Raw genomic sequence first — 24,457 nt, forward strand, 5'->3', positions numbered from 1 at the left:
TGTGCAATTTTCTCTCTAAACTTTAAACTATTCATCGATTATTAAAAGCTAACACATGATTTAACGTCTCCTGAAGTATGATACTGGTCAACATTCTAATACTGTGGTTTTGTGCATTTCTTCTGGTAGAAACAGAAATGGTAATTAATAGTGTGAATTAATATCATTTATTAGGCTGGTGTCTTACAGTTCTTAATAAATTCTTTGGCTATTGAAAATACCATTTTGCTAGGTACTTAGAGAGCTTTTACAGACGCCATCTTCATTAAATGGAGGAATTGATCATAACACGCCTCTGAATCTGGCTCTGTGCCTATAAATCTCATATATTGTCTTGAAAGAAAATAGAGAACATTGGTAAACAGACAAACATCTTCAACTACTACTAGTGAAAGGGGACGTCTAAACCTGAAGGGTAATGACAGACATAATGTGTATCCAACTTCTTGTCCATCAAAAAGAAGCTGAAAGACAAAATTAATGACATGCTAATTTCCTGAAACTCTTGCCTTGATGGCAAAGACCTGGTTTTGAGCTTGGTTTTGGCTCTCAGATGTGTAGCCTGTGCAGCACTGTCATCAGTGCACACATTCTGTACTGGGATGGAAAGTGCCTTCTCTTTAATTTGGTTTAAATGTTTGTCACCATGGCAGCGTTATGAAATCTCTGTATCAATCTTAATGGAGACACCAATTATGCAGGTTTATTCATGCAAACGGTAGTTCATCTTCACCCCTGATTCAGGAGAATGAAGTGAAATAGGAGGCAAAACCAAAGGCTATGGTTTCTGTTCTTTGGGCACTGATGAATTGTCTTACAAAAAGATATTAAAAACTTTCCTGAAGTTTGTGAATGTCTGTTTCCCTGAAGGAAATGCTTTATCATGATGGCTGAGGGCAGTATGCCCATGACAGTCCATCAATCTTATATAAGCCGTAAACATTCAGGACCTCATCTGATATTCCGAACATATTTCAGCATGTGCTTTGTATTGGAGGCAAAAAAATGTGAGATACATTTCTCTAAATATATTCTTACATAAGAGATGAGATTATAGCCTAGACGGATACATTCAGTATCTTTATGTCTACCATATGTTTAGCAACGTTACAGGCCTATCTTGGGATGACTTTGTACAGTCATCTTTGCTGTTGAAGGTTTTAAAAAAAGATACTTAACTACTCTTGACATATTTCAAGTATTGATCAAACAGGTTTGTAGCTGTTACATACATAGGTCAGCACATTAGTTTCTTCTCAGCAGAAAGTTTTAAAACTGCAAGGGATTTACCATTTTGAAAATCAGCTGATACTTCCCAATACCTCCAATTGTTCTGCAAGGGCATCCAGCCTAAGTGCTGCTCAGAAATGGCTGGAGATTTACAGAATCCAGAAAGATCAGACATTGCGCTTCCAATCACCTCGAGACTAAAGTCAGTATAGACAGTGTCCACCTATGTAAAAATATAAAGTATCTTAAATAGATCAAATGTCAGTTGCTCTGACAAACTCCTTACTGCTCTAATTATTCAACAACAGGTTCAGACATGGTTTATTCCGGTGCCGGCTTTTTTGTATTAGCCAGTCAATAAAATTGAGACTTAGCAGCCCATTTTCAAAGCTGTGCTAAGGGACTTGGCTGTGCTGATGATCACCACTATTAATTAGGCACTCATCTACATCTCTGTCTTGCGCTTTTAATATAATAACCCAGATTTTTAGAGGATTTTGTACACAGATTTATCTCAAAAGCTTAAGTGCAGTAATTGCTAGGACGAGACGCAGCAGTCGTGTACGCCAGGAGCCTTGCACGAAGCCTTGGGTTAGATTATGTTAAGGAAAGGAGGTGAAGAAGGGATCCAAATAACCCTCCATAACAAATCCAGAGTAGAAGCTTTGAAAGCTGGAGGCGGTCAGGACTTTTTTTTAAATCTCGTCAACACTGTGAGCAGTTTAGTTCTCTCAAGAGAGTATGGCTTTTCTGCTGGATTTTCGGAAGAAAGAGCACCAGTCTGAAACAGGACTGCTGCCCGCACCTACTTACCAGCCCTGCCTCCCTAACGAGCTCACAGAGCGCCATGCGTGCAGTTACATGGGCTGACGTTGGCTGACTCAGGAAGTTTAACTCCGTATCAATCTTGATGAAGAACGATTGGAGAGCAAAGATGATTGCTACCGTCAGCCTGAAATTTGTCATCTTGAAATTTCATTTCATTTGGAAAAATTTGCTCTATATTAAGCTTGCAAAATTATTTTGGTAGCATCCCTCTAGAAACTGCTAATTTTTCTGTGGATTTTAGTGCAGAATGAGATCAAACTTCTGGAGTAATCTCTGTAGTTCTTATTCTGGAGTAATCTCTGTACTAATCTTGGATAGGCTGGAGACAGTCCAGAGAAGGGCCACCAAGGTGATCAAAGGACCAGGAAGCCTGCCATATGAGGAAAGGCTGAGAGAAACGAGTTTGTTCAGCCTTGAGAAAAGAAGACTTAGGGGAGACCTTATCACCATGTTCCAGTATTTAAAGGGTGGCTGCAAAGAAGACGGAGACTCCCTTTTTGCAAGGAGTCACGTGGAAAAAGACGAGGGGTAATGGGTACGAGTTACTCCTGGGGAGATTTCGATTGGACACAATGAGAACAATCAGCCATTGGCATAATCTCCCCAGGTGGATTCCCCAACATCGGACACTTTTAAGATTCAGCTGGAAAGGGTGCTGGGCCATCTTGTCTAGACCGTGCTTTTGCCTAGAAAGGTTGGACCAGATGATCCTTGAGGACCCTTCCAACCTGGTATTCTATGATACTTTTTTGTCTTGCACATAAATACAGATTTGATTTAATAAACCAGGGTATTTACATCACTAATCTAGAATCCAATAGAGCAGTTAGCAACACAGCACAATGCATGGGATAATCTTCACGACATCACTGTTAATAGCATTGCCCGCTTAAATACAAGAATTGATTGACATATTATTTTTGCCTCTCACTGTGTTGCATCTCAGCTGCTGTGCTGGAGCTTGATGCTGTATATCCTTAGTTTTTATTGCAACACTGGATTTTTACTGAGTGTAATGTTGCAGCTGTTACAAGCTTAAAATTAAAATTGGTGCAAGTTCAGTTTTAAAAATATTTTCAGTTCCTAATGGATTTAGAAACAAATGTAGTATCATATGCCCAAAAAGTCATTTTGCCTAGAAAGTAATACACACCTTCTCTTCTCTCCCTTAATCATTTAATAAACGAGCTTGGATTTTTTTTTTTCACTCAAAAGATTTAGGAATGCATAAACTTTAACCCAAAGCACTTCCTAGAGATCATTTCTATCTAAGATAGACAATGTTTTTGTTTGCTTGTTCTGTAATCTTTTCGTAGGGCGAAAAGGGAACTGTAGGTGACCCCGGACCCAGAGGACCATACGGCTTGCCTGTAAGTTACACATAGTTTGTACACATTGCGCTTTTCGTCACTCCTTGATTAAACTTTGTGTGCTTTATGACTGCTTTTCACCGAGCAACTCAATTAGTTGGATAAAGGCAAAGATAGATAATAACCCCTGATAGTGCAAGGTCACTGGTCCGTATCGCAGACTTAGATTCCTACCCATGCGTGTGGTCGTGCAAAAATAATTAAACAGACCTGACACGAACCAGCAAGAGAGAGGAAATCCAGAATGCAAGTGCTCCTGTTTCTGCAACCTGTGGCCATCAGCTGTCTGGGGACCACGTGAGAGTGGCACGAGTTCAGGGTGAACTGTGGAAAGCTGTGATTTTCTTAATGTCAATAAGCTGCTTGGATTTCCGTGCTGCAAGGCTACTTCACCGTTATATTTTTGGTTTTTTTGACACTTCAGAGACCATTTTTGTTTTCACGTCTGTGCCGTGCGCTCAGAAGCTATTTGAGAAGTTAATTGTTGATCATTCATAGGTGGAGATCATTTAAGTGACATTATCTCTTTCTAAAATATGAATTAGAACTTCCTTTGGCCTAATGAGGATAGCCCAAATAAAATCAGTTGAATTACTGTTTACTTTGCTGATGACTGGGTCAGGTGTGTACATATAGACATGTCTGTTCTGTACTTTGACACAAGAAAAGCCGTGTAAATGTGCTTGGCCAGGCACAACCAGCCTCCGCAAGAGACTTGCAATGTTTCCATACCCTCTTCGGTCTAATCTATTTGATGAATTAATTTAAGCTGGAATACAGACTCATGGTTTAATTGGATCCATTTAATTGGATCAGGAGTCAATGACTAGAGACAGTCTTCAGGCTCCGTAGAGTGTTAAATTAGCCTGCAGTGCATGTTTATCTGAGGGTCACTTTCGTGAGTTAAATTATAAAAATCCAATTTCTGTTTCCCTTTCCTGTGAACTAAAAATGAAAAAGGATAGGCTTTTCTGTATTTTTAGCTTGCTCCTGGAAGCTGTGTACAAACAAAATTTTACAGTCAAGCAAGATTTTACAGTCAAGTTATCAGGTCCTGGAAATGTTAAACACTGACAGAAAGGTCCTTCACTAATGGCAACGCTGTGTGCGCAGCCTCAGCAACACGGGGCGCTGCTGGATAAAGGGAGCGCAGAAGTTGGGCGTCCAGGCGGCCGTTGGCATCACATCGTAGGGACGCTAATATAGTTTATATGGTTCTTTGGCAGGGCAAAGATGGCGAGCCTGGCCTTGATGTAAGTAACGTGTATGACCAATGCACTCTTAATGGTAGGTAAAGAGTCTTTCAAGGAACAGCTTACGGGGTGTAACACCTTCGTTTCCACTGAGTGTGCATGCAGTACATACAGAGAGTGTGCTAAGTGCTGCATTTGCTCTTTCTCTACGATGAAGAGGACAAAGATTATGCAACGTACAGCCCTCACCGACAAACCCCGCCAGATATAGTGCTTAGTAAAACATGTAGTTGGTCTTTCAGAAGTCAATAGGCTGAAAAACTGTGCTCGGTAAGAAAATATTCAGACTTGTGACTCAGTCGTAGGAGAACAAGGAGTCACTACCATTTGGTTAAATGAATTTATCCTAATTAAAGAGAATAATTCCATTACCTGTAAGTGATACATTTCAAAATATAGCCTCTTTCTTTGACATGCTAAAGGGACTTACTCAAAGCCTTTTCCTCTAGTCCTACACTGAAATCACTAACTTGGAGAAGGCTTTTCCATAACCTACATATGCTACATAGCATGGACTATCGCCATTTTGATTGATGTGATTACTTTCCATTGCTGGCAAAAGGACGCGACCAAACGCTATGACTTACTTGTCTCACATGCTCTTGTGTGCATGCATGTGTGCACACGTAACATACATATACATACAAAGCATGTAGTGAAATCTTTTTTTTTTTTTTTATGTTTTCCAAGAGTATTTGAAGGCCTAACCTGCATGTGAATAAAAGTCGACCTATCTTTGTCCATTTTGTTTTTATAGGGCTTCCCTGGTCCTCGAGGAGAAAAGGGTGATATAGGAGAGAAGGGAGAAAAGGTGACCCTTATTAACTGTTGCTTGATTCCTCAGCTTAGTCAGTTCTGCTGTCTTTATGCTATAAATTGTTCCATTAAAACTTATATATGTTTTTACTGTGTGCCAAAAGGCAGGTCACAGATACATGCTAAGCAAAAGCATGAAAAACCATGAAAATTAATGCACAGAACTAGTAATATCAACATGTCCCAAAGCGCAGCTTGTTTTTAGGCTCTTTTTCTCCAAGCCATCCTACCCTTCTTGATAATCCCTGTCAACCGTAATGTTTCAATGCAGACATCACTGAAATGTGTCATTGCGGTAGCAATTTTATACTGTAGAGCCCAGCTCTGTTCCTTGGCAGTATTTGCAGTATAACTGTTGATCCTCGTGTGCCATGCCTGTACACACTACCTGTCCCACACCAAATGCATAAGGACAGGAACTGTATAAATTGTTATGCTTGGCAATGTCTTATTTACAGTTAAGATAGTACTTTGTGATACTTGTGGATTGAAATTAAATCCTATACTCTACACTTCTGGTAAACCAACTATATAGTGAAGTTAACAGAAACAGCCTAACTTCATTTTCACTGTCCAGACACAGTGACTTGGAAATGTGTTTAGTAAAAAGCAATTTAGGACTAAGTGTGTGTAGAGAAAACTCATGAGCAAATCTCCCCTATTTCTAACCAACACAGAGCCCAGTTGCTAAAACTGCTGAATTAGCGCTCACACCAAACCACTTAGTAAAAAAGCCCTTCCCCCTTTCTAGTTCAGACAACTATTTTTGTCTAGCTGAGGTGTACAGGGTCCGCTTCCCATCGCAGTATCTTAAACAAGAAGCAGGGTTAAAAAGTCACCATGGCTGTTTGAGTTCATCTCCTTTTCTTAATACTGTCAGGCAAAACGCTTCCCACGAGTGCATCGGTAAGGGTACTGTGAAAGGTATCCTTCCCTTCTGTCCCTTGTTTTATTGCTTATTTTGAGCTCAGAGGTCACTGGTAAGGTACGGATTTTGCAGCACAACTGTTGCTTAAGCAGGTGCTCTATGAATATTATAAAGGCAGTGTCTGACCAGGCAGAGTAATCGTAATGAAAGGTGAGCTCTTGCTTGCTGTCAAAGACTACAGATCTGTCTGTCACAAGCGAACAGCTTTTCTCTTTTGAGAGCAGTTATCAGTAGAAAGGTGTAACTGATAACTGCCAGCTCTGATAGATGACTGGCAAAATGGCCAGCCTGTGCTAAGTGGGAGGTACAGTAGGTGCCAAATTGAATGAGCTTAACGGTATGTTCTCATACTGGGATACATTAGAAGGGTTGTGTCCAGAAGATTAAAATAACTTGTCACCCCGCTCTAATCGATCCTGGTGAGGTTGCTTGAATACTGCAGATGGTATTTTGAGCCTCCCAGTTCAAGAAAAACTTGAGAAACTGGAGAGGGAGTAGGCTAACAAGCTGGCAGGGGCCTGGGGCACACGCAGAAGAGGTTGTATGAGGTGGACTGGCTTAGTCTGACATAGAGGAGGCCAAACTACGTGAAGATACTACTTGAGATATAAAGATGGTGGAGCAAAACTCTTCTGGGTAATAGCAAATGGGAAAACACAGGACCAGAAGCTGCTCCTGGGAGGTTCAGAGTAGCTATTAGGAAAACCTTGTTCTCTAAGAGGGCAGCATGGCACTAGGACAGTTTACCCAGAGAGGTGCCTCAACCACTGCCCATGGAGGACTGCAGGACCTGGTCTGGTCTGACCTGATCTAGTGTGAGGAGTTATCCTGCTCAGGATGGGAGGTTAGACTAGGTGACCTCCAGAAGTCCCTTCCAAGCAGACCTTCTGAGTTTGTGTTTCCGTGTACAGCTAGAGATAGGCAGACAAAATACAGCCATCAGAGCCCCAGAAGATCTCTGGAAGAAAGGCTGGAAAGCTTGTAAAACAGTTGGCTTATATAAATTTGATATCATGTGAAAATGGAACAGCTGTGATTCTTGCACTCAAGATGTAAAAATATTTTAACGTCCTAGAGTCCAGCATGCTGCTTTTGGCCATTAGTTCATAATTCCCAGAGATTGACTAAATAGCTCAAACACAGGACCTCCGGTTGCAAACACAGCAACTCCAGTTGCATGAGGGTGAGGAAACTGTGTGTGGGAGTTGTGTGGGGCCACAAGGCAGAGTTATGCCCTTTTTTGGAGTTTAGTTGTGATTCAGACTGCCCGTGTAGCCTTGTTCTCTTGGGCTGCAGGACACATCTCCTAGGAAGTCTAGTCCTCCATTTCCCTAAAAATTCAGGAAAAGGCGAAACCTGTTTCTTGAGGAGAATGCATGGGATAAAGTGCTTTGCAAGCCCGACAGATATTTCAGAAACCATGTTATCTTAAGGACTTTCAGATGAAGAGGATTGCCAGGAAGTGTGTAGAGTGAAAATGGAGGTGGAATCTCTGCCTCAAAAATGCTCAGAATATTCAAAGAAAATTAGAAGGCAAAGGCAGGTCTATCTTGGTGAAAAAATCAGGGAAGATATAGCTGAGACCTCTGTGAAAGAGACTTCTGTTGCACAATTTGATGCATTTTTTTCCAGAAATGAGGGAATACTTGTGTCTTGCAAGTAAACTGCTACACCAAAACCACCTCAGATGCATCAGTAGTTCCTTTTCGAAATGGAAGGCTGACTCTCAAAAGACATGAAGTAATGTAATTAATAGAAGCTTTCATTATAACAAATTGTCTCAGTTCTGATGTTTTTTCTTATGTAAATTACTAATTATCTATGACCAAATTGGTGTTACAGCATCCATTTCAATGGAGATAAACCAGTTTACAAGTTGAGGGTTGAGCTCATGATTTCTTGGTGTTTAAAGATTCCTTACGGTATTGGCTGTTAGATGGACATCACACAAGTTGAGATTAGTGAGTTTCCAGTTAAGAAACTTAATTCAAACTGCACTGTGAAAGTATTTATCATTACTAACAATCTACTGAGAACCGGTGACACTAATTTTTTTCATAGGCAGGGAATAAATCTTTACTTTTTCAGTTTGAGATGAGTCCTAGACTGATGATTTTTATTCTAGCCTGTCAGTAGTTCTGCTACAGTGAAAGCAAGTCAGTGTTTGCATTATAATGTCTGCTTAACTTGGCTGTAAAAATAATTTTTAAAAGTGTTCTGGCTGAAATTACTCATATAAAATTATAGTCCAGGAGCACGCAGCACAAAAAAGGTTTGCACAATTGATTTTGTATTTTCAAGTTGTATGAATAGGAAAAAAAAAAATCCTTTAAAAAGGAATAACCTTTAACAAAAGGTAGAGATTGTGTTGCGGGGAGAGGGAGGGAAGGGGGCCCTGATCCCAAAATTGCAGTTGTGTCTCTTGTTTTAAATATTGACAGAATAGGAAAAAAAAAAATCCTTTAAAAAGGAATAACCTTTAACAAAAGGTAGAGATTGTGTTGCGGGGAGAGGGAGGGAAGGGGGCCCTGATCCCAAAATTGCAGTTGTGTCTCTTGTTTTAAATATTGACAGAGGAGTATGATGTATCGCAGCAGTGGCTGGAAAGGCATCATCTTTTTCCCCCTACACTATGCACTGATGAAAATCTGTGCATGTAAGGATTGGAGATCGTTCCAACCATAACGGTGTTACAAAAGTGCCACAAATTTGTATTTCTCTAGGCATTGAGGAAAGGCAAGAAAGATTATTTTTTTTAATCTTCATCAGATGTAGATTCTCCATATCTCCTGTGGATCTCTCTGGTTAAGGGTGAGGAGGTGAAGATTATGAGACAAAAACTCAGTCTGTGGAAAAAGTAGTTAAGTACTCAGGAAATCCAGACTATTTTCTACACAGATGACTGCTGCATTGGTTTGAGTAAGTTCATAGTTTTGCCCTGCAAAATTGGAAGTTTAAATAGTTATCTGCTTACTGGTAACACAACAAGTTAAAAAATTCCTAAAGATATTAAAAAAAAAGAGTCAGAAACCAAACTGTACTGTCCATTTTCAGAATAAATTTTGGAGTACGTTCGTGCTCTGTGTATGTCCATGCTCTGTGCTTGCATACACTCACAGCAAATATATTGGTGTTACATCAAGCCCAAATAACATGAGATTTGGCCCTGAAACTGTTGGTCTTCTGTGCTATGCTGCCATGTTTGTAGGTTTAAGATGAAAACTTAACCAACTTACAGATCCTGACTTGTGGGGTTTTTTTTACATCACAATCTTATAATTTGGTAAAGGAGGATAACGTTTGGGTTGCTGTTTTCCTTAATATTATCCTGCACCTTTTTGGCACACAGAAAAGATAGACAAGAAACTTTGCTCCCATCATATGATGATTGCAGTATGTTTTGTTCATGGAAAAGATTTTTTTCATTTGAATGTGTCAAGTATGCTATGATTTCAAATGAATGAATAATGCACTTTCCTTCCTTTTTTAAACATGATATTGCTAATTATTTTTTAATTGTGTAAAAATGTTTTTTCTCTCTTGTTAATGGATTGTCTTTCTGTACTGGTGTGGAACTAGTTAAATGTCTATTTACTATGCTTCACCAAAATCCGTCTGTCTTTCCAAAGGGGCATTCCTTCCTTCTCCTTCTACCTTCATTCCTTACAATTCCTCTGTCTTTTTTACCCTTTTCCTCACAAATTAAATCCTCCCAATAGCCACAACCTCGCTTGCTGGTTCTCCAATGTCATACTAATTTTCCTATGACTATTTTTCCCATATCTTTGTGATATTCCTGATTTACTCATCCTTCCTATCCCATTTTTTACAATCCTAGTCCAATTTGTTTCATTTTTTTTAACAGAACCTTTTTTGATTTTTGTGAAATTGAGAGCAAACCTGAAACTCATTTACCATTGTGATCAACTGGTGTGAAACCAATTATAAAATGAACTCCCTAAACATCTTATACTGCTTGAAGGTGAGGTCATCTTTGCAGGTAGCTTCAATGAGGGGAGTCAACTCATTTCCATGAGTAATTAAAGCATCGGAAGTTTTACATTTAGAAAAGAAAACTCAGTGTGAAATCAAAGGACTGAATTTTGGTAAAATAAGTAGAAGAAATGTTGCCTGCAGTAGAGAGAACACCGAAATGTTGTAATATTTAAATAAAGAATCTGATTATCAATTCTGATGACTTTATGATACCCAAGACATTACGAAATCATTGAAAGTGTCATAGCACCTCTCCATCAAGCAGTTCGGATGTTTTGATTCCTGTAACAGGGTTTGAAGTGGTCGTGGTGTATATGGAGTGACAGCAGTGCGCCCTCAGTGAGGTCTGTGGGTTTCTGTGGACACCGCTGAGAACGGGACTTGTCGCAAACTCTTACCAGAGTGCCAAAGGTCAGTTCAGGAAAGGATGCACCAGGCCACGTTCACCCTTGATGTGACACCATGGAAGCTGATAGAATTTAGCCCAAGACCAGCCGTCCCTGCAAAGCATCTGTGCCACAGGTCTTTCTTTAGAGAGACTGTGCTGATATACTCTGCTCTCGCAAAGTTACACCTGACAAGTGACAAATCTTCTAGGAAAGCTGACAAATTCAGCGTAGACTGTGTGTGCTGCACTTCAGTGCTGTCACTTAGAACAAGTAAGAGACCTCTTATTTTGGACTGTGGATTGGGGGGATTTGCAGATTTGCCTCTGTCTTCAGAAATCAATGATTTCAAGCCCTGTTCTAGGATTCAAAATATTCATAATACTGATATGAAATACCGACACAAAGTAATAGCGACTGACTGCAGTTCTTGCTTGTGATCATATAATTTATTTTTCCACATAATGCACCATCCAAACCAGAACACAGTGGTAAGTGTCCTTTCAGCTCTCCATTGGCTTAAAAAGAAAAACCCAAACTTTTAAACCAATCTTTCTTTAATTTTTTTCCAAAAGAATGAAACTTGTTTTATCCAAACCATTGTATCCACAGGGGGAAAAGGGAAAGAAAGGCAAAAAGGGGCCTAAAGGGGAGAAAGGAGAACAGGGTGCTCCTGGATTAGATGCACCTTGCCCATTGGTACGTCTCACTTGTGTATTGGACAATCGATCGTCCTGCTGTAGACTGATGGAATAAGAAACGAGGGGAGAGGAACAAGCACCACCTACTCTGTCACCTGTGGCCCTTTGTTAATGCAACCTTATCTCAAGTTCTGGCAAATTCTGGAGCAGACTTTGTTTGTCAACCTCATATTTTGGTTTAAAGCACCAGACTTAAAACCTTCAGGCTAAATTTGTGGGGTTTGTTCGTCTTTTTTTTTTTTTTTTTTTCATTATTTTCTGCTAAACATGTTGGAAAGGAACCAAATTTGGAATGTGCTGGAGTCAGTGCCCCACAGGTTGAAATCACACCGAGGTGGTCAGCTTGCTCCTCTTGCCCTCTCTGTTGTTACTTGTTCACTCCAGCTAAGTCAATACTGAAGGCATTTCCTTGACAGTAACACTGCAAGTTAATCTTTACAAACAGGGATTCCGTGGAATTAAGGGGGAAAAAGGGGAGCCAGGCCAGCCTGGCCTGGATGGGCTGGATGCCCCTTGCCAATTGGTACAGTATTTCTCTTTCCTACCAACCCTGCATGCGGTTCCTTTGTTTGTAGTCAGCCGTTCTCAATGTAAAGTAATGGGTTTTTGAGCTGACTTTACATTATTCACGTAACACATGCATGTGCATGAACAAAGCAGCTGCTTCAGTGATCATAACCGCAATGAGAGAGCACACATTTTTGTTGACACCTCAAACCTAACTCTCAGCAGTTTGCTCCCACATCACATGGCAATTTATAAGTTTGTGTCCTTCCTACATTTTCCCTGAGAATCGTTTGTTTGTTATTTTCCTCACAAAATACCTATTGCCTTACTCACCCTGAACGCAAGTCTTTGTAGAAATCCAGCACAACGTCCACTTCTAATCAAATCTGATGACTTCTGTCTGCACTGGCTCAGTTCTTCACGCTAGCCTGTCCCAGAGCTACTCTGCACCCCGGACTTCCTTTCAAATCCATGCAGTCTTGGGTGCATGTTTTCGGGATTTGGCCAAAACGAGAGTCATGAACAGAACGGTGTAAATATTATTTCTAAAAATCAAGTCACAGGTTTCCAGTACGCCAAGCTGGAGCCCGATCTCCCAGACCTTACACAAGTAATATTATTGGTGTTTGGCCTGTTCATCGAATAGCGTTCAAATAGATCTGGAAACGAAAAGCTTACCTGAGGTTTGTAAGAAGATAACAGTCTGCAGCCCAAACCCTCACTGTCTTTGTTATTTAACGTCTTCGATTTAATGGTCTTACCCTTTGGAACTTACCTTCCTGGAATACACACGACACTCCCCACCCTATGTTAGCATGAATTCAAGTTCCCACCTATACTAAAATGCTACTTGTTGACCCTCTCCCTTGTACCAATCTGGCAACAGAGATTTTTACTTAATGGCAAAGTAAGTTTAAATTCTTTTCCATTTAAAAAATAAATAAAAAAAAAAGAGAAAAAGAACAGTACATACACATTTCCTAAAGATAGGAGGAAGATTTTCTTTTGAATTGTTCGCAGTGAAATTTGATCTGCATGTTCTGATATTGTTTGGCGGTTAAGCACGGTTCTCTAAGATGAATGTTAAATTAAGTAGATCTTATTTCAACTATAGCACTTCTAATTTGAAGTCAATGGATTTTAATCTTAAATACATAGCCCATTAAGATTATTCCATAGTCCATTTTGTTTGCTTCCAATTAATGGTAACCATATCTCATATTTTGTTGGGGATAATCAAGCATGCTTTTGTAATTTAAAAATGTTTCTCTGTCTCTGTATTATCATTTATATCTGGAGATTCACTAACAATCATTGATGGATGAAAAATATTCTGTTCATAGGCCATTACTGGAACAAGCTGCTACGCAAACAGCACTGTTCGTAGCTTGAGGCAGCAGGCCGTTCCTATCAGATTACATGCAAGCACATTCAAAAATTCTCATCAACCACTATCTTCACATGTAAATTCACATAATAAGAATTGTTGTTCTATATTCTCAAAAATTTCAAGGCCTGGTCATTTTTTCTTTTCATGTATAGTCTAGTAATGTGATACCAGCTCTAATTCCGAGCATATAACGCTTTACCTAAACCCTGTGCAGCTGTGTAAGTCGGAATTAGGTCCATGAAAACTGGTATGACTGTGGGCAAAAGCCGGCTGTGATCTTACTGGATGCGTGGCGATATGTGAAAGTAGGGTGGTGACAGAAAAGAAATGGAGTGACTCTCACTAACATGAGAAGAAATGAGGTAGCTGTATTACCCAAGGGATGAAACAGTCAGTGCTGCTGTACTGCCCTGCTCCCACCACTGCTGTTTTCTTCCACTGTGCCACTTGAGGCATGTTTTAGGCCTCAAGTTTTTGCTGCTTCATTCAAAAGCTAAGAATGAAAGTGAAGAGAAAAGATCCTACTCAAATTTGAGTCTTGCTATCTTATCATTGGGTTAACTTTGTACTAGGGGCCCATAAAACACAATAGCCTCCAGATAAAAGTGATAATACTTTTTTGCTCATTGATCTTGTACATTCAGCTACAGATTGTTGTGAGTAACAGATTATATTTAGAATAATATGCAGCCTGAGCTCTAACAGCAATATCAAACCGATGAAGGTGTTCTAATGGTTTAGGAAAAAGCAAATCTTTATGGCAGAGAGCTGCACGTATGTATTTATAGTGTAAACCTCTCTTTTGGCTTTTCCTTCACCTTGAGAACAAGAGAGGAAATAAGTTAGGAACCGGTAGCTACTTATTAGATAAAAAGTCAGAGCTGCTCCATCTGTTCTACCAGATATTGATGGAACACCTATCCTACCAAACTTAACTATGTCTTCTCTCCCCCCCCCCCTCCCCTTTCCCCTTGAAACAGGGTCCCGATGGATTACCAATGCCTGGCTGTTGGCAAAAGGTAGGATGGGCCGAGCTTTTTCTTTCCAGGGCCAGTACGTCCTTGGCACATAGAAAAGCCTGTCACATCATACTGAACAGTATCAGGATATACTTCAGAGCCTCTTAGACAGATATATGCATCAACGCAAAATAAGACCTCTCCGTGACAGTAGTTGGAGTGATGAGGTTGTAATATACGTACCTCATTGAGGCAGTATGGTAGAAACAGTTGGCCTTAGATTTCTGGAACGTCCAAGACTTTTCTCTTTCATATGAAAAGTCATACATCCTTTGGTTTCTGCACGTGATTACTGCTTCCCATTCTTTATGAAAGTGCATGGATGCGGCATTTTTATCAAATATTTATATTGATCTATTATGATATTCTTTTTCTGGGATACCTAGAAGAGCGGTGCATCCTGCCCTTCTCTTTGCCTTACCTTTCTATTCTTAAATACATTCTCATGGTTGTTATGTTGTATGCTAATGTTAACTGGCAACATTATTTTAGTAAGGACTTAACCTAGACAGTGCTAGATTTAAAAACATGGTATTCAGAATAACGTAGGTGGAGGGATACTGGCATATAATATATTAGAAAACATGAAGTCTAAGTGACCTCCTGGATGCATTTTTCTCTGAAGAGTAGCTGGTGCTGAGGAAATAACTATGCGTATTTGCAACTCTGACATATCTATGTGTTTGGAAAAGAAATCTGAAATACCGATTTACTAATTTGATTAATCTGTATCTCTTTTTGTCTCTGCAGTGATGAATCTAACCTTACAAGCATGAAGTTGTGTATATAGTGCTCCACTTTTTGTATTTATAGTTGAAAACTGAAAATTTTATTTTACAAGTCTGAGATATGTTTACATGTAGCTGCTTCTACTTGTTTGCAATAGTCCATGTGTACATCTTTTTTTCACTTACATCTGCAGTTAGATGATATATAACTGCAGGGTAAACCTGCAAAGATTCTCTCTCTAATGAGAGAGATATCTCAATACAACATTCAGTAATAGAAATCTGATTATTTCTGTAAATTCTTATATTTTGGCTTGTGGACCTGCATGGACAATGAGTGCCATGAACTCGTTTACAAGAAATTGTGACCAAATGAGAGCAAAATGCTATGAAATGTACTGTACCAGCTGCCGTTGGAGTTTACTGACTTGGCTTCCATGTCCATCTTACACACTTCACTGTTTCATGCCACCTTATCTGCTTGTATGGACTAAAAGCATGAGTTTGTGTGCCAAACCTGCTTGCTGTGTGATCACGTCACGTGCTAAACGGCTGCTCACGGTGACCTTTGATTCCAGCTTCTGAATTGTTTCCTTTTGTCATCTCAAGGGAGTCACACCATGGCTTATTGCTAAAAAAAGATAAACCAGAGGAGGCTAGAAAGAGGCCTTGAATTTTTGGGGAATAGAGTTCCAGCCGCAGGTGGATGGCTTCCAGTCTTGCGGGTCACCTGGCTCCTTTGATCAAAGAGGGTCCCGCCTGTTAATCAGCACCGGTTTGCCTTGCACTGCTCACGGTCGTGAAGACATTCACGATAGGCCCTGTTGAGTCCTTAATCAAGAAGGAAAGAAGTTTGAAGAAGAAACCAGACTTCTCTGTGGTTGCTTGAGAAGGTTACGGAGGTACTGCAGAGATCATTTGATAGCAGACACCGCCTGAGACCAGAAGCTTCTCAACCTTACTCAAGGATGGACAGAGTATGTGCTCTGCGTATTGTATTTTGGGACTGCTGGAGGAAAAAGCATTCTTGAGGCAGGGATGAATTGGAACATCCTCCAGAGGAGGAGGATAATGGAACTGACCAGAGACGTATGTGCCATGGTGTGGTTTTCAGGTGATTCAGTTTAAATTACACAAAACTAGCTGAACTTCTGTGCAGAATTTTGGAAGCTATGGTTAATTTTGTTTCCTTTTCCCATAACTGTTGCCATAAGGGATGCATTTCAATAATCTATTCAACATTTGTGATGATGGCATTGAGGAAAATACTTCAAGCCACAGGTTCATCTTGTTTCAGTATTAACAGTTTTTATTTCAGAGTCTTTGAAGCCTTTAAGTCTGAAAAAGAAAAGTTTATTTTTGTGTTTCATAGACTGATTTATTCATCTTGTTCTTTTTCTGCTGTTACAGTGACCTTAGTGGATGTTATTACTCAAAAAACATTGGAGAGAAACAAGTCTGTGTGATTACCACTGCACACTTGTTGTTGCATTACACTGTTAAAAGTGTCGATATTTCTCCATTTCTGTTCAGGTGACAAGATTTCTAGAGAAACATTGGAAAAGTTTTGCTTCTCCACTTTTTTTATTGCCTGAAACACTTAATTTGTGCACATTTGTAGTTTTTGCCATGAAGTATTTTCTCCAGTTTTGAGTCTTCATATGGTGCGCTGTAGTTAGTTTGAGAGACTAGTTTATGAGAAATGGTGCCATATTTGGCAGATGGAAATTCTTTTTATATCACTTCTGTTCCTAGTGTATAGCAGGATGATCACAAACTTTTTTAGTTACTTTTCTAAGAGTTGTCTTTCATATGTAGACCAAAACTAAAGTTGAGGAAGGCAGCCTGTCTCCATCCATGTGCGGGCTCCTTGCCCTTCTTGGAATGCACATTTTTCCTTGCTCCATCATTTCTAAATCATGTGAAGATGGGGACCCGCTGTGGTTGCACTTTTCGTATTGCTTCACAATCTCAGATCAATGGAAATGCCACTATAATGCCATCTTTCACTTTGCTAAATCTTTATTGTCATTTTGGTATATCAGAGACAAAACCAGCTTTTCATGAGAGAAAATCTAAAAATTAATTTAGTGGCCTCCATCTAGTAGTACTTTACTAAGGAAAACAAAATTCCAACACTATGTAGACATATATACTGAATATTTATATTATTTACTGCTCAATTCCGTCTTTCCAATAGGAAGAAATAAACAAATGTTCACAGAGATGAGGAAAAATGTTTTCCTTTGCTTAAATTTTCAGAGATGCACGTATCAATCTGTTTGAATAATCATGATTACAATAGTAAAAGCCTTCACATGGCATAGACTGAATGTAAAGTGTTAATAGTCAGAGTGCTACAGCAGTAATGTGAATGAGGGACTTTCCAGAAAGGGGACAAGAGGAACACCATGTAGGCCCTCCGATTTGCCAATTTTAGTCTGCTTGTTTAAGAAGCACTATCTCAAAAAACGACAGGCTGAGGAGCAACCTGCCCACCTAACAGGAAAGGGTCTCTTACGCCTACGTACTGACTTGGCATGTTTGGCTAGGTATCATATAGATGTGAAGACTAGAACGTGACCATTTTTATAAAATATCAAATACTGGCAATCATACGGTAAGATGAAATATTTTTTAAGTGTCCCTCTGAGTATTTGAATGCAAAATCAAGTAGGATGCTTATTATCTGGCTAGATGTTGTAGCAATTCCATATCGAGAGTGTCCACAAACACAACTCATTTAAGAAATAGCAACAAGAGCTATTAAATGCATGCTGTCATTAGCACTTTCTTATTTTTAAAATTTGTATATCCATATTTTCAAACTGTCCTCATAGCATCCATTTCTATATGCATTTATAAAGCTAGCAGAAACTTGGCTCAAGATTTCTTCGTTCAGGACATAATTGTAGACAGTAGTGTTAAGCATTAGTCAAAGCTCAATTTTCCCTTAACTCCCTGACTCTGAGACCCTGCTGAAGAAACACTTAAGCACCTTTATTCATGTTCTTTTCTCTCTTGTCATTTCTTTATTTAGCTCCCACCAGGAAGGAATTTTTTTTTTTCCAAATAATCTAATAACTTTTTTAAGCTTCTGTATCATTCAATATCATGAAAGGTTCATTCCTTTTAAATGATCGTAAACAATTTAATTTGACAGGCTAAACTACATACATAGATTTGACATTAATATTTGCATCTCAAAGATCGACCTGAAATGAAACCTAGCAGTACCTAGAAAAGTTGCATGTTCGGTACAAGAAAAGAATTGGGTTTAATCTTTCGCCAAGAAATGCACCCTGTGAAGACTTGCAATGTGCTTATTTTATTTAAAAAGCAACTATTTTTGGTGCTAGTATATCTTTTTTCTTCTGATGGCAAAGCTACGGTTTGAACCACCTGTGTGTTGTTGTACCTTTTAGTAGCATTCCTCCAAATAGATATGATTTGTTTTGTTTAGTTTGTGACAGGAACAGTAGTTCCTCTACCAGTCTTTTCAGTTGTAGAAATGTGTAGTGGTATTCGCCTACACACTTTCTATATCCCTGACTTTTTCAGGTGTGATTAATTCTTGTTTCTTTGAGAGTTTTCAGTATTGTTTCATACCAAGTTTTGTAATCATCTGTTTCTCCAGTGTATGATAACCGCATTGTGCAGAAGTCCTGCTACAGAAGCAGCAAGTCTTTTAAGCACTGTATGGAATATGTCTGACATACACGGTCCTTGTCTTCATATTCATAGATTAGCTATAGGGAATCTTTCTTTCAGGATGCTTTGGATACCTTTTTATTTTTTCCTGAGGTAAAGCATGAAATGTTAATTCATGGAAAAAATGATACTATGTATTTTTTTGATTTATATTTTTATTTATTGATGATTTTGATGTCACATTCTGGTAGTGTTGCAAGGCAGAATGACACTCTTCATCCAGCTGTTTATATATTCTTTTAGTCTACCGTGTATGAATGGGTTTCAGAGTGATGAAATCCATATACCTGCACATGTGTAAAGTATAGAGTTTAAAAAGGGATAATTCTTAAGACTGGTGTACAGCGTGGAAAGTTAGCATTGGCTCCACTGAGCGTTACACTCGTGGAAGCATGGATGTGAGCATCAGTTACTCGGTTACTCCAGCGGAAGAGACGATGCAGCCCCAGGTGAGAGGAGCAGACCTTTGGTCCTTGCGGGAAGGTGGTGCCGTGTAAGGCTGGGGGCCGCATCAGCAGATGCGGATCGGATCCTGGATCCCATGAGGTTTTAGAGAGAGTTGCCCCACTGACCACTGCAGAACCGGGATTGTGAACCTGGGCTCAGCCGCGCAAGGCTCTTCACTTGGCTGTGCCTCCCTTTCCCCAGCAATGAAATGGGGAGAGTGATGCATCCTTCCTTAGCAAAGCGCTTTGCGACAAGCAGAAGGAAGAACCCAAGGACTGTGCTCGGTAACAAGGGGAATATTATTAGCTTCAACAGTGGGGTTTTGCCTAAATCAGGTCCACTTCAGTGAGTACAAACCGCAGAGATACTCCCAGTCTCTTGAATGTGATGAAGATGTTCAAGGCATGCAGAAGTTGACCTTTCCTTTCAAATTTCCTCATCTCTGCTGCTTGACCATCTTAAATTACATTTTTAAATATCTGTATTTTACATAATGAGAGACCTGAATTTTCACACTAGAGAGTCACCCAAAACACTAATATCTGCAAAGACAGTGGTCAAAAGAAAGTCTAATTTTTAGTCATTGCAAAAAATTATTCAATTTCAGTCACCAGAATTAAAACTAACACCTGCGTTTGATTTTTTTTTTTCCTTTCTGCAACTTTCTTTTATGGATCTGAATGTTGCTGTAATGTACAAATGAAGATTTTCTTGCACCCTCTGTTATTGAAGTATTTTACATGGTGGTTGGATTCATTAAATGCTGTTAGAAACAAGTGCCTGCCACCATCCTTTCTGACAGAATTTGAAAATGATACTCCACAAAAGAAGTGGAGCTTGTATTTAAAAAAAGGATTTGGAGTGTTGGTTTTGTTTCACTTTGTTTTTCAATGCATCCAATTATCAATGCTGCTTGGAAATTGAATTTTCTTTGAAAAACAGGGGGCCTTAACTTAACCTGGGACCGTTAGTGTTTTACTTGTTTCTATTTAAAAAAGAAATTGTATGAATTTCCCAGATACCATTGGTACTTGCACACTTCTCTGAAGTATTATGAAGAGTTGGGTTGGTGGAAGAATGTTTTACATATTGTTAACATATATGTGGATATTCTTATATTATTGTACATGTTTGGGAAAATATCACACAACTTTAAAAATGTTACTAAGATGTATGTATCTGACTTTTTCCTTTGGAAAATATTATATATTTTTATTTGTATTTTTTACTTTTTTAAGTTCAGCTATATGTGCCGTTATTTTTGTATTACAAATGGTCTCATAAATGCAGTAGAAGAGATAAAAATACAAAGAAAAGTAATTTGGCAAGGATTACAATGCTTGGGGGGGAAAACACATGGGTCAGTATCATATTATCAATACTAGAAATATTTTGAGTGTCTTAGCACTGTAAATATGTCACGAGACCTCTTTTGACAAGTAATGTAAAGAATTGCAAGGTTTTAATCACCCATTTTAATTTGTTATTAATTACCACTTCCCTGTGGCCTCTGGTCCTGACTTAATTGAATCCAATCGAACAGCATGCTTTTGTTTTTATTATTAAAATTTCTCCTTGTTTTTCAGTTGAATACTGTTTTGTTTTCTTTCAGTTTTGTACTTCGGGTTTTGTTTCTTGCTTGTGAGAAGTTGATCTTCAGAATTATTTTTACACTATTTATGATTTATTTTCATAATGTAAAAAGTGTGTAATTATTAAAATATTAATCCAACCATTGGTGCTGATTTTGCATAGTTATAAAGTCCTTAGTGTTGGTGCCAAAAAATTGTTCTAGTCTGTCTGGGTTGGAAAAAGTGTGTGCTGCTGTAGTTTGAAATCTAGTGCAGGTCATGTCTGTCCGCGTTCACATTCACGCAAAAATCAGGGCTTTTGCAACACGTTCCATTTTCTTACAGCGTGCAATAAAAAAAAAAAAAACACCTCGCTCTTCCTATTCTTAATATGGTTTTTTTTTTCCCTTCAAAGCCAAGTCCGTTCCGTCATCTTTATCTAAACAGGCAGCACAGGCTATGGGCATCCACGAAAGTAAGTAAGGAAGAAGCTTTGCTGGAAACCTGAGAGCCTTTCCTCGCTCTGGAAAAGCTGCAAGGATCTATGTATTAACCAGAAGCTGAAATTATTGCTTAGACAAGGCCACAGGCATCCTAGGATCCATTAAGCTGAAAATCACCAATCTCCCCTTTCTATAATACTGAAGGTGAAAAATAAACCTGAACTGCTGAGAAATAAAGACGTGTGCAGGCAGTGTCACGCAAGCCAGAAAGCGTGAAGGTCTGTTTTACCACAACTCCAGTTTGTTCGGAAAAGATGGAGCATCATAATTATTGCAAAATGGTATCTTTTCAAGCACCCTGGTCTAAGAAGACACATTTTTGCAGGAGTCTCCTTGAACAAAGGACTTTTTTGTGAAAAATAAAACGTTGGGCAGCAGCTGTAATCTCTTCAAAGCATTATTTAAATGTTTGGGTTTTCTAAATCCCAAAATATTTCAGACAAACGAAACACTCCCCATTGCTTCCCCTTGCTTCACCTCAAAAATGTAGTCACTCTGGGCTAAGAGAGAGAATGAGCATCGCGGGGGTTTGACCTCTACTCTTAACACTTGGTAATCTCCATAAATGTCCGTTAATCTTATCTAGCTCTGGTTTAGACTCTAGGGGGACTAAAAATAGCTTCGCTCCCTTTCCCAGATGAGGTACTTACAGCCTGACGTGCCCGGTGTCCCCGAGGCAGCCAGGCCTGGCAGCCCTCGCCCCGGCGAGGCCCCCGCTTCTGCTGCGGTCGCTCTCGGCCTTTCTTCTTCCTTCTGGCTTTCTCCTTCCTTCCCCTTCCATAGAGGAGGAAAGGTGGTTCCGGACGCTGCTGCAGCTGTCCTGCCAAGAAGCAAACACGAAGTATGTTGTGGACAATTCCTGCTTTTTCCCCTCTCAGCGCTGTAGCTGCTCTGACCTTAGCCAAGTCACCGTCAGCACTCTGCTCTGCGGTGTGCATAGTTTTGGTAGTGTCGTTACCGGTGTGGTACCAACCAGTGTGCTCTGGCTGCTGCTAGAGCGAACGGTCCATGCGCTTCCCGTACAGTCCTCGTAGTGCCTGCCGGCTGGTTTTCCGTATCGCACTCCCGCTGAAGTCACACCTCAGCTAACCAGTGCCCGAGAGCCTTCGCATCCCACTGCACTCATGGGACACGACTTTCCTCCTATGCCAATACCTCCCTCGTAATTTTGTGGCATGCCGAAGCACACGGCAGGGTTGCACATGAAATGCCTGCTGCTTCTCCCTCTTTCTTTGTTTTACATGGAGACTTTAATTAAATACTTAAAGGCCATGACTTACATCCAACTCTGCTTTGTGGACCTACTAAACCTGCTAATCCCTACCCATTTGTAACAAGGACACTACAGACATCAAAAAAAAAAAAAAGGCAACAGAAGCGGCTTTTTGCATTGCCGTCTCACACAGCTTCACGTAGTGGTTCAATTATAATAACCACACGCAGAGAGAAATGTTTAAAAACAAGAACAAAACAAAACAAGGGGCTGACAAAGCATTCATGTTCCAGCAAGTAGTAACAAATGCACCCAAATAACTATTAAAAGAAAACAAACAAGGGAATGCCAAAACATTTAAGTCATGTTCCTGCAAGCAGAGTCTTTCTGTCTTCCCAGGGTTACCAATTTGTCTTCTCTTCTGTTGGCTTCTGCTAATTTCCAGACAGAATACTCATAGGGCCTTCTCCTCTCCTTCTCCTGACTGCTGTAGAAAAATAAAGTGGTTTTGGATTCTTGCTCAAAACTTGGAGCTTGGATGCTCCATATAGGTGTATGTATATGTGTGTCTATATGCACATACATAAACATATGCACACATATATGTGCATGCATACAAATATATATATACACACATGACCTGTAGCATTTAGGAAAATACCATACACAAACCTCCTCAGAGAGATGGCAGTCTGCTTGTATAGTTGTGCTCAGGCTGCTTTAGTTTGTCTCTGAGATCAAAGGTGGACACAGCTCCTGCCACATCAACCAAAACACAGGTTTTTCATGTGCTTATACCAAGACAGAATGCTCAAGAACTAATAAACATCCTGATAATTTTTGTACGTGCAGGTTACAGCTTGACTGAGTTTTCTAAGTGCCCACACCTAAACTGAGCAGCCAGGAGCTCTCACTGGCATCACCTTTGTTTAGCTGCTCCCACCTGGAGCTCACAAGTACCTAGCAACTTTTTGCAAGCTTTTAGGCACTCTCTTCTCTTTGGCATATTAAGATTGTTGTGAGATAATTGATTCTGGTTGAGATAAAACTGATAAACACAAATATGGCCAAAAAAAAAAATATCTAAAATATCAACTCTCACTATTATATCAGTTAGCTTGTGTCAGATGTGTATAGAATAAATTTACCATTTAAAAATCTGGACCTGCAAACACTACTGGTACATTCAGCACTGAAACAACTCTCCAAAAAAATTATTCAGGACCTGGGAAGCATGCAAATGGCTCTGGAACTCGATGCTGCCCTGAAGCTCAGCAAGTAACATGATCTTGCTCTTTTCTGCCTTCCCCTTGGCCTATTTGTACCCAATTAACACACCCTGCGCTCCACTGACTCAGGGGCCTGATGGACCCATCACTGCATCAACTCACGGGCAAGTCCATTGCCCTTTCAGAGTAAATACCAAGTAGCTGATCATCCATGAGAAGATGCAGACAGGTACAGTCTGTCTTTACCTTTCTCTACTGAAACAAGTCTTCAGTGCAGCTCATTTTCCACTGAGCATCTGTAATGGGTTTGCTTCTCAGGATGCACCAGCAGTACACCAACCTGTTTTACTAATTCCTTACATCACAGTGAAATAGCTGCTAGTGTTTACTCCACAGCATTATAAGGGCAAGCAGAAGGTGCAGGAGAGGTCTAAAAAAGCCAAGTGACAAGGTGCTAGAAAGACCTGTGTCTCGGGCAGGGTCTCTTTGCTAATCGGGGGGGGGGTGGGGGGTGGGGGGGATGGGGGGGGTGGACAAGACCATTTGCTCTACACATGAGACTTGGCAGGCTTGCTCCTGCTGATAACATCAAAAGAGCACGCAAGAACTATGAGTCAAGAGGGAGGGATAT

At 39.8% G+C, this 24,457-nt stretch overlaps 1 protein-coding gene across 1 annotated transcript in view; it reads left to right on the top strand.

Moving 5' to 3' along the window:
* Nucleotides 1-15,797, top strand: part of COL25A1 (collagen type XXV alpha 1 chain) — a gene marked incomplete at its 3' end in the record, with an annotated part of 335,563 nt that extends 319,766 nt beyond the window's left edge. The window contains exons 36-41 of the mRNA XM_082482527.1: nucleotides 3,375-3,428; nucleotides 4,655-4,681; nucleotides 5,439-5,492; nucleotides 11,420-11,506; nucleotides 14,386-14,424; nucleotides 15,762-15,797. Coding sequence (XP_082338653.1) covers nucleotides 3,375-3,428; nucleotides 4,655-4,681; nucleotides 5,439-5,492; nucleotides 11,420-11,506; nucleotides 14,386-14,424; nucleotides 15,762-15,797 — 297 coding nt within the window. The remainder of the gene's footprint in view (nucleotides 1-3,374; nucleotides 3,429-4,654; nucleotides 4,682-5,438; nucleotides 5,493-11,419; nucleotides 11,507-14,385; nucleotides 14,425-15,761) is intronic.
* Between the last annotated feature and the right edge of the window lie 8,660 nt (nucleotides 15,798-24,457).

Source organism: Vanellus vanellus (assembly GCF_965231255.1).
Source record: "Vanellus vanellus genome assembly, chromosome: 4".
Taxonomy (NCBI): Eukaryota; Metazoa; Chordata; class Aves; order Charadriiformes; family Charadriidae; genus Vanellus; species Vanellus vanellus.